Source organism: Brassica napus, chromosome A8 (assembly GCF_020379485.1).
Source record: "Brassica napus cultivar Da-Ae chromosome A8, Da-Ae, whole genome shotgun sequence".
NCBI classification, from domain to species: Eukaryota; Viridiplantae; Streptophyta; class Magnoliopsida; order Brassicales; family Brassicaceae; genus Brassica; species Brassica napus.
In genome coordinates, this window is record NC_063441.1 from 22,138,234 (window position 1) to 22,149,786 (window position 11,553).

Below are 11,553 nucleotides of genomic sequence, written 5' to 3' on the forward strand. Positions count from 1 at the left end.
CATCGGATTCCTCCGTCAGACAACTCATCTTTTCATAATATATTCACCTGCGATCTTCCTCTCCTGCATGCAACCGGCGGATACTTTTGATCTATATAGGCACTGATAGAATAAATAAATATTCTGTTTAATATTATTTCATTATTATTAGGCTTATATTGGGCCTTCACAGCTCAAACACATACTGGGCCAAAAGAACGCCTTCAGTTTCGTGGCCTGCTGCTAATCAACGATTTTGGAACTCCAGTTTGAATTTCACAGCATGAAAGAGAACGCCTTTTTGGTTTTATTTCTTTTAAATAAATTTATTCGTTTTTTCCACATGTTATTTGCTAATTTGAGTTTCTTTTCTTGTTTTCCACTGATATGGATGATGATTTGGATTCACCACTAATACATGTTGGTCTAAGAGATTTTATACAAACACTAATACACCTGAATTATTCTCCAAAAAATTGGATGATTTAGGATTCCAAAAACCGTAGAGGCTTTAAGATGTAAATACATCATGTGTTAAGTTGTTGATCTTATCATTGCCTTTAACGTATATACTTGTTGGAGAATGATTTCATTCCTTGATATTTTAGCTCACATTTGGATCATAGATGTTACCAAGTACAAAAATTGGACATAAATAATGATTGTATTAATCAGCTCGCCAACAAAAATAGGCCACAGTTTTTATAGGTAAGATGTCACTAGTATTAGATAAGCACCACAATTTATAAACACCTAAAAGACGCCTAATTAAGCATTAACAATTTCTTTTTAGAAGCCAAAGCCTTCTTCAATCCATCAATCACTTTGGATACTCATTGTTCTCGTTTGTTTTTGCTATATGATTTGTTTAGGAATTCATCGAACATTATCTATTGGGCACCTCCATTGTTTTGGTCAGCGCCATAAGAGTTATCCGCAAGTGGGAAAATCAATACAGTTCATTATCCATTTGGTATCAATCCTCCAATGTTTATCTAGAGATGTTTGACACTTGTAAAACGACGAAATCAGTGAAGTATTGCTATGAAAGTATGATAGTTAGGGCTTTATCACATATTGTTAAAGTGGGAATCCCAGATGAGTGCCCAAAAGATTGTGTCTTTGACTGTTGTAAGAATCTTCCAACTTCACAAACAGAGACCAAAATAATTATTTTCGCATCTTCAACCGATTAAGGCTTTAACACACTTGCACATACATACCATTGGTGCCTCTATGATCATTTTCTCTGATTTTTTGGAACCTACTGAGTTAAAGTTACATAAAACATTCTACTAGTTATCAATATGCATTGATTGTTGGAACCTTTTATATAAACATATTTACTTGTTTGCAGGATATTTACTATGGCCCCAAAAAATCAGTTTTCGTGGGGTATCATTCAGTAGATATTGTGGCTATAGAGATATTTAAGGGACAACTTGTAGCACCTTGCAAGATGAGCAACGACACTAAGATTGTCAATCAAGGATATGTTCGAGTATCTTTGGGAGTTACATGCCATTCTTTTGTGATTATGCTCAGGCTGTTCATCCTACACTTAGGTCACATCATCTCCTTTCTGATTTTTGTTGCGTCATATGGATGAGGCTCAAAGAGGAAACCTCAAGCGGAAACTGAATCAAGATCATGACTCAGAAACAACAAAAAAAGCGTCGTCATGCGTAAATATCAATAAATGGATATGTTGCATATATTTAACAAAATTCTGAGATTCATCATAATCACAAAAGATGGGTATGTACATAACTCCCAAAGATACTCGAACATATCATTGATTAGCAACCTTAATGATGTTTTTCATCACGAATATGTGACCGGATTTAGTTTCTAGTTTGGTTCACATTTACTAAAAAAGTTTGAGCATTTGCTCTCGTTTTGTTTTGTCTTTGTTGACATGTGATTTATTTATTTTTATCTTTATAGTGCAATTAGATTTATTCGCTTTTTATCACATGTTATTTGCTAAATTGAGTTTTTTTTCTTCTTTTTCCATTAATATGGATGATGATTTGGATTCACCACCAAGACATGTTGGTCTAAGAGATTCTGAAACCAAAGACATTGTTCGAAATACAACAAAATATATTAAATTGGATGAATTGGGATTCCAAAAAACGTAGAAGCAACATAAATACATCATGTGTTGAGTTTTTGGATCTTATCATTGCCTTAAAACGTATATGTTTGTTGGAGGATGATTTCATTCATTGATACTTAGCTCACATTTGTATCATAGATGTTAGACAAATATTTACAAAAATAGGACATAGGTAATGATTGTGTAATGGATACAAAAGCATAAGTTAGATTTTTTCTACTTAGTGACAAAAAAATGGGGGATATTTCTCAAACAATATAAAACATTTATGTCACATGTTTGGAAGTTTTTAAAATAAGATGATTTCATTGTTTATAAACGCTGAAAAACATCAATTTGGCCTATACTTTCCCTTTAATACTAAGGAAATTTGACTGTTTAAGTTTTTTGTAAGATTGGATTTACTTTCTTAGTTTAGCTTGACTTACTAAGAACTCATAACATTAGTTGACATGTGTTTCAATTTCTGATCATAATACACCTATACTTACTAGTTGTTTGTCATGTGTGTTTCTAAGTCAATCTTTTTGTTTTTGTTTTCAAAGATATGTATAACATGGATGATGATATGGATATGATTCACCATTAAGACCTCTTGGTATACAAGATCTTCCCAAAAAAACTTTCTTGCACATGAAGCAATATAATTTTTCCAAGAAGTTCGTGAATCAAGAAAAATCTAATTTGTAGCCATGGGAAATAATGAGTTAGTCGATGTCGCATCTTTTTAACAATATTGGGTAATTCCTCCTCTCTTTTGTTTCATATATGAACTTGGAAATTCTTCATTGCAATCTAATCTAGATGATTATGAGATCACAACTCTACATAAAATGAAGAAAAAGAAAGAAAAGAGAAAGAGAAAGAAAGGAGAAGAAGAAGAAGAAATTGAGAAGGTGGTTTATCATGCAACATGTTGATTAAAGGTATCAAAGTAGTTGTTTACCTCTAACCAATTGTAATGATGAAAGGTTTTAATTCTTGAGATCCAAGGCCAGCTATTAATCGCTCTTTCTTAATTAAGTTGCTCCTACACGTTTTGTTTTTTAAGAAGATTGAATTGTTGCATCAAGCTCCTCCGTTCGTTGACCACTCTGCGATGACTCATCTCCTTCGTATATTCTCTACCACCGACTCCTATTCCTCTTAGCTTATCGTCAAAAGATTTTGGTTCGAAGTTTTGACGAACTTTAGCGGCTGGTGCTTTTTGATCGGATTATATGTGTAAACCGGAAAGTTTGGATTATAGGTATTTGTTCATTAATTGGAATAGGAAACATAGAAAACGATGCTAAAAAAATAATATAGGGAACATTAACATATTTTATTGAGAAAGGTCAAAGGAGAACTGGTCTACATAATTTTTCATAGAAAACCTTATAGGCCTAATTGGTTACGTGACCATCCGTCTAACCTTTCATGTGTTCTTATAATTTTTCATAGAAAACCTTATAGGCCTAATTGGTTACGTGACCATCCGTCTAATCTTTCATGTGTTCTTAGTTTTCACAAACGAGATTATTTTCTCCCTTTCTGATATACCAAGTTAATCAATCTTTCTTTGACAAAATAAACTAACCTCACTTTTACAAATGTTTTGAAGAATAGTAGTATTACTTTTAGTGTATCTTATCATGGCATGATGTCAAATTCGTTTAGATAAATCCTCTCACTCCTATTTAATGCACACATACTATCACAAAATTGGTTATTAATGCATACCAAAGTCAACTTATTCTATATATGATGCAAATATAATACTAGTAAATTAACTTAATTGTAAGTACAAGCGTAAAAGGCGACCAAAAAGCACAAAATACATACTATCATCACTAATTAATAGTTAAATATATCGGATACACATCTTCAAAACGTATTAAATTATTAAATAGTTCATCAATTCGCCCGCGAAGAGTGGAGGCTGCGGTTTTTGTGTGTCTGATGCCACCTAGGATTAGATAACCGCCATAGTTTATGGACTCCTAAGCGACGCCTAAAGATTCGAGATCCCTTCTTAGAATACTTTTTAGAAGGAATCTCAGAAGCCGAACCCGTTTCATCTTCATTCCAGCAATCACCTTGGATACTCAATATTCCCTTAGTCTCATTGACGACTCGTCTAACAACAGCTTTGCAAAGACAAGGCTCACCAATCCGAAGAGACTTGACCAAGTCTTTATAAGTTATGTAAATGACAACAGCTTTAGACTTGAGACTTGGGGGCTCCTTATCATCAAGAGATTCTATGGCTACTTGAACAATCTCTAACTCAAACTTGGAGAGATCTCTCTACAACAACAAGAGTCTCATGTGTTAATTATATTATCACCAATAATACCTGACAAGCAAGAAAACTTACAGCTCTAATACGTCTATGGGAAGTACAAATTGCAAGTTCCACGTACAAAGAAATCCAATCACTGCATCGCAACTCAGATTCATTCAACTGTAAAGGCAAATAAAACATATATTAGTACTAGGCAAAAGAAAAACTGACGCATGCAAGTGACCACAAGTGAGTGTCTTAATAAAATTATGTTACCACATAAAAACGTTTTGTGTCACTGAAAGCAATATCTGAGGAGGGCCATGCAATCTCTGAGGAGGGCCAATCAAGCAATCTGTTTTTGTAGGAAGTAGACACTCGCTGGCGATGTGGACGTAAGAAAGGCGTCTCCTTCTTTGAACTCTCGGTCACTATGCAAAATGTTATATAGTCAGCAAGTGTGAGATGTAAATTAATTGATTAATACATCAAATCTTTACCTTGAGGTCTAGAATGACGGCACGTCAAATCTAAAATTCCAAGACGTTCTTCCTCGACTACAACCTGAAAGTGATGATGGTATCGTGTTTTTGAGAGCGTTTTTATTTTTTTACTTTTTGAGAGCGTTTTTATTTTTAATTGATTAATACATCAAATCTTTACCTGTAGCTCCCATCAAACATTCCAGCATCTCCTGCTAACTCGTTCAAATTAAGTCATAGGTGCAGAGAAAATCATCTCCATGGGTGACTCATGAACCCATTGAATCATGCCTCTTATCTCTCATACTATCATACTTGGAAGAAGCAGCAAGACTATTACTCTAGTGCTCAATGTTAGATTTAGGACTAGATAGAGAAACTAAAACCAAGAATAAAGTCTTGTCTCTCTTCATAATCTCCTCTCTAGTTATAATGCACACGTACATACTATCATAAAATTGGTTAATGCATACACCAAAGTCAACTTACTCTATAGATGATGCTAATAAAAAATAGTAAATTAACCTGATTGCATTAGGGACAAGTACACGCTTAAAAAAAAGAGACCAAAAGCACAAAGTACATAATCATCACTAATAATAATAGTTAAAAACTATTACATCCGATACACATCTTCAAATGTCTTAAATAAATACCAAAAAAATACACAATACATAAGCATCACAAATTAATAGTTAAATAATACCATCCGATACACATCTTCAAATGTCTTTTTTTTTTTTGAAACTCGTAATAAATTGATTAGCAATGTTTAGTTGGGGCCATTAAAGGCACCCTCAACAAGCAAGAGACCAGATGCATTAATAGCGTTCTTGGCCAATAAATCAGCAATGGTGTTCCTCTCTCGAGGGATCCATACGAACGCAACAAATTCAAAAGATAGAGATAACGTAAGAATGTCTGCAACAACGCCATGTAGCTCCGCAACCCTCGCTCCTGCGTTTATAATCGAGACCAGTTGAGCAGAATCCGACTCAAACTTGACCTTCTTCAGCTCCATTCTTTTGCAGGTGGCGACCGCTTCCCGCAAAGCTAGGGCTTCAGCCATAAGAGCAGACCCAACATGTGCTGCGCGATCTTTGAAGGATTGATTTCCCTCCCGTAGCAATTGAACCCATCCCAACCCTGCAACCAAAAGGTTAGAGTTCCAAGCAGCATCGGTCCTTACCACCGTCGCGTCCATAGGGCATGTGAGCTCAGGTTTTTTCCCTCGCTTCCGCGGTGGGTCATCTCGCTTTTGATTCTCGCTCCATTCTCGCGCAGCTCGAATTGCAGCTAAAAGTGTATCTTCAGGAGATACTGAGAAGCCTTCAAAGACTAGTCTGTTCCTCGACTTCCATAGCATCCAGAGTATCCATAAGGTCAGAGAGCCTGACGAGATTCCAGTAGGTGGGAGGCAGTGCAGTGAAATCAGAGAGCTCCAAGAAGCAATCAAATCTACCATTCCACTACATTCCACATCAGCCACAAGAGGTGCTAACCTCCAGACTTTCCGAGCGAACGGACAGTGAAAGAATAGATGAGTGATAGATTCGATGCATCCGCATCTTTTACATTTTGGGTCGATATCAATATGCCTGTCAACCAGTCTTTCTCCGACCGGTAGCGCACCCTTCAGGATCTTCCAAGCAAAGAGTTTGAGTTTAGGTGCAGTGTCGACGTTCCATACGCATTTCTTCCAGTTGAAGTCAGGTCCTGCGAACTCGTTATCTTGGTGGTCTTCGTCCTCCACAGCAGCATAATACCCAGACTTTGTAGCATACTCACCAGACTTTGTTCCTAGCCACATCAGTTTATCCGGAGCCCCGGTGGTACTATGTTTAATGCTGAGTATCAGATCTTCATACTCAGGGAGGATGAGTCTAATCCTCTGAAGGTCCCACAGGCGTCCTCCTGGTAGCATAAGGTCAGCAACCACCATCTCAACATGCTGTTCATTCGGAGGCCCCATTGGCCTCAGTTGCGTGCTCATAGAAAGCCACGGATCTCGCCATATATTAATGGATTTCCCATCTCCTACTGCCCATCCTATCTTCTTTAGTAAAAGATCACGCCCCACCAAAACACTCCGCCAACCATGAGACATAACTGAGGGAGGGGAAGCTTCCAGGAAGTTGTTTTCCGGGCAGTATTTGCCAAATAAGGTCTTGCCGAGTAAGCTCTCCGGGTTTTCTAGCAATCTCCATCCTATTTTGGCCAGCAGGGCATCATTAAATTTCTGAAAATCCCGGATGCCCAGCCCACCTGAGGCTTTTGGCTTTGATATCCTTTCCCAAGAGACCCAAGCCATCTTCTTTTTCTCCTCATTATCGTCCCACCAGAACCGAGTAACTACAGATTGAATTCTCTTGCAAAGCGAGATAGGTAACTTGAAGCTAGACATAGCAAAAGAGGGCGTTGGAGATAGTACACTTTGCAGCATAACAAGCTTACCCGCAGAGGAGAGGAACTTGGTAGACCATCCTCTAGCTTTTTGTTGGATCCGGTCTATGATAGAGGCGAATAGGTCTCGCTTACGTCGTCCAAATTGCTCGGGAAGCCCCAAATACTTGCCCATACCCCCATCCTTTTGTATTTTCAGTTCGTTCTTCACCATCTCCTTCAGCTCAGCAGGGGCTTTATTTGAAAACGTGATGCTCGATTTGTCCACATTAATCGACTGGCCTGAAGCTTCTTCATATTTTCGCAAGATATCATTGAGCGTTTTGCAGTTTCCCTTATTGGCATGTAGGAAGAACATTGTATCATCCGCGAACAAGAGATGAGAGATGCGAGGACATCCCCTAGCCACCTGGAGGCCGTTAAGATCTCCATTTTCTTGCGCTTTGTTACATAATCCCGAGAGGACTTCACTACACATTATAAATATGTAGGGAGAAAGAGGGTCGCCTTGGCGGATTCCTCTGCTCGGTACTACCTTCCCTCTAGGCAAGCCGTTAATGAGGAAGGAGTATGTAACTGTCGAGATACATTGCATGATTGCTCGAATCCAATCTCGGTGGAATCCCAACCGAGAGAGAACTAACGCCACAAAGTCCCACTCGAGACGATCGTAGGCCTTACTCATATCTGTTTTAACCGCCATCGCACATCTCTGTTCCGCTTTAGATGTTTTTAGAAAATGAAGTACCTCATGAGTGATAAGGATATTATCACCAATTGCTCGTCCTGGGACGAAGGCCGACTGGTTTTCGGAGATAAGTCTATCCATGTGGGGTTGTAGCCTGCGGGTGAGAATCTTTGAGTAGATTTTGTAATAGACATTACACAGTGCGATGGGCCTATAATAGACATCTTCAAATGTCTTAAGTTACTAAATAGGCAATCAACTTGTGGGGAAGATTGGAGGCCATGGTTTTTGTACATTTGATACCACCTAGGACTAGACAACCTCCACAGCTTATGAACTCCTAAGCGACACCTAAGCATTCGGGATCTCTTTTTAGAAGGCACCGAAGCCATTGCTGCTTCTTCAATCCAACAATCACCTTGGATGCTCAATATTCCGGTAGCCTCGTTGATGACTCGTCTTACAACATCTTGGCAGTGATAAGGCTCACCAGTCCTAGCCTTGGCCAAGTCCTTGTATGCTATGTAAATGACTACAGCTTTAGACTTGAGACTTGGGGGCTCCTTATCATCGAGAGATTCTATGGCCACTTGGACAATCTCCAAAAAGTTGGAGAGATCCTTCTGCATCAACAAGATTTTGCATTATCACCATGTATGTTATTGATACGCAAAGTGGGAGAACACAAAACTTACAGCTTTAAACCACCTTTGGGAAGTACAGATTGCAAGTTCCACATACAAAAAAATCCAATCACATTGCAACTCAGATTCATTTAACTGCCAAAAAAATATATATATATTAGTAATTTAGTACTATGCCAAAAGCAAAACAGATGCATGCAAGCGGACCACAACAAGAATATATTACCATGTAAAAACACTTTGTGTCAATAAAACCAATCTCAGAGGAGGGCCATGGAATTATTGACGAGGGCCAATCATCCAATCTGTCTTGGTAAGTAGAGAACACTGGCTCGGAATGTGGACGTAAGAAAGGAGTTGACTCCTTCCTTGAACTCTCGGTCCCTATGCAATATGTCAACTATAGTTAGCAAAAGTAGTGAAATTGATTAAAGTATCAACAAAGCAACCTTTACCTTGAGGTCTAGAGATGGGGCATGTCAAATCTAAAATGCCAAGACGTTCTTCCTCTACGAGAACTTGAAAGATCTGCTGCAAACCGCTAGATGGAAGGCACGCAACCAAGGTTATGTAGTAAGGAGATGCAGCACTACGAATGTTGAATTTCAATAAGCTATCTAGCTCAAAGTTTGTCCCCTACAACAGATTAGAAACAAATGAAACCCTTTAAAACTATCCTCGAGCTACATTAAAAGCAACATACTAGTTTAGTTTGTTGTTTGTTTATACCTCTAACCAGTTTTAGCGATGAAGGCCGAGCTTGGCATAAAGCTTCACCAAGGCACTGTTAGGGTATGCACGCCCTCCACTACATTCCACATGTATCAGGCCATAGCCACCACGTCTTGGTGGAAACTCGTCGGGGGACTTGAAAAACTAAAACTAACAATAGCCACATCAGAAAACAATCAATCAGTGACAAAGGGCTTTAAGTTTCGTAAAGTCATCTCCAGAAAAGAAAAAATCACAATCATAGATAACAATTTGAAAAACATCAACTACTAATTTTTTGATTAAGAAGGAAGTAATACTTACATCCAGCTCCTCCATTCGTCTAGTATATTCTCCAGCGACGACTCGTCTTCCTCAAGTCGGAAGGTTGGTGGGTACAATGCGGCTAGCTGCGGAAACTGAAAAGTATTAATTAAATGTATTTATTTGTGGGAATAGGAAATATATAGAACATTTATTTTTTGAGCAATGATGATTGGTCTACGCAACTTTACATATATAATCTGCCTTTTTTTGTAAAGTAAACTGTGAAACTGAGATATTTGTGTTTGGAAAAGACTAAAATATACACTTTGTATTTGTAAAACTATAGAAGATGCTTCAATTTGATGGTAAACCAAAGTTTTTATTTTAATGCAGTGTCTGAAGTTCTAAACGATGTCTTAGATTCTGTACAATGAACAACAAACCGATATTAATGTTAGCTTTTGACGTGAACACCAACGCGACGAACATGGCTAGCACAAAGGCTTTTAATTCTTGAGATCACGACCAGCTACTAATCTCGTTTTCTTAATTAACACGTTTTTTATTTTATCTATGATAAGCTGTTCTGAGCTTGATTACAATTCCGTCCTTATTGAATAATATTACCACTCTATCTCTATATATAGATGATTAGTGTCAGTGTTTTGTATATATGCTCATATAGATATATTATATACAGTGTATCCAATACTTTTAGGTTTAATTGGTTGCGTATACCATCCTTCCAATCAGAAAAGAAGGGAATCGTAATTTAGTGAGCTTAATAGTATCCAAAGTTAAACTCATCGGACGTGATTTAATTCGTGGTCTTACAGGATAACCACTGATGCGATATCATTCATTCCATACTACAATCGTAGCATTCTCCCTTCAGATGAACGCTTATGGGAAACTTTGTTCATGTGGTCTTAGTTTTCACATGCATATTCAATTGGGAAATTGCATGCTATAACACTAAAAAAATCCAAAATTCACTCCCTAACTAAAATAACACTCTTTCACCTCTTTTCTTTTCCTATCTCTTTCTACTTTCTTTCTACAAAATTAATTTTTTTTGGCTATTTCACAAATAAACTTTATAATTTCTACTTTCCAAACGAAATTATTTTCTCTCTTGTTGAGTAAAAAGCCACTTTCTCTTTGACGATAAAATAATATAAAACTAATGTCTATTTTCCGAATATGGTTGCAAGAATAGTATTACTTAGAGCATGATTAACCCAAGCTTTTAATTTTGGATTCTTAACTCATGATTTGACATTTTTTTGCTTTTTTTCACTTTTCGGCTAAGAACCAGTTTTTATATATCTTATTTAAAAACAATTTTTAATTTTTCTTAGTTAAAAGTTAAGAAACAGTTCTTATCCGCAGTTAAGAACCCTACCTTAAGAACATGGGTTAATCATGGTTTTAGTGTATCTTTTAGCAACGACATGATGCCAAATTCATTTAGACAAAACCCAAAGTTAAATATTGTTCAACGAAGCCTCCGGCGATTTTTACTGGACAATCTAATATTGTTATATGTTTTGTTGTTGTTTATGTTAGTTGATAGACAAATGAATCATGCGACGCACGTTAAAACCGACAAAACAAGTTAGTTATTTCTCGGGTTTTTTTTTCTTGAGTGCATTGGTTACTGCTTGATGATTCATACACCACGTGATTGCTTTTTCAAGTTCTGACTTCCGGGGCTATTATATTGTACCAACATCTCTCAGCAATTACAGACAGAAAAAATTGTATTATTATACGTAATCGCTACTATCCAAAAGAAGATTCTTACAAAAAGATAGCTTATCAACCACCACGTAGTTGATTCTTCGGCCGACCACATGACTCAATCTGTCAAACTGCTGATCACCAGTCTTTACGGGTCCCGCTTCTAAGCATTTGGCTTTGACGCGATGTCAAAAGACAATTATACAACGGTACAAAATTATTTGTGGGACTCGTCTATCATTTTCGTC

At 37.3% G+C, this 11,553-nt stretch overlaps 1 protein-coding gene across 1 annotated transcript; it reads right to left on the minus strand.

Annotated features, from left to right (window-relative positions):
• Positions 1–7,968: 7,968 nt before the first annotated feature.
• Positions 7,969–9,405, minus strand: LOC106359400 (UPF0725 protein EMB2204-like). Its single transcript, XM_048737543.1, has 4 exons — positions 9,397–9,405; positions 9,040–9,220; positions 8,811–8,968; positions 7,969–8,719 (listed from the first exon to the last, which is right to left on the minus strand). The coding sequence occupies exons 1-4, from the start codon at positions 9,403–9,405 to the stop codon at positions 8,600–8,602; spliced, it is 468 nt and encodes a 155-aa protein (XP_048593500.1). The 3' UTR covers positions 7,969–8,599.
• Between the last annotated feature and the right edge of the window lie 2,148 nt (positions 9,406–11,553).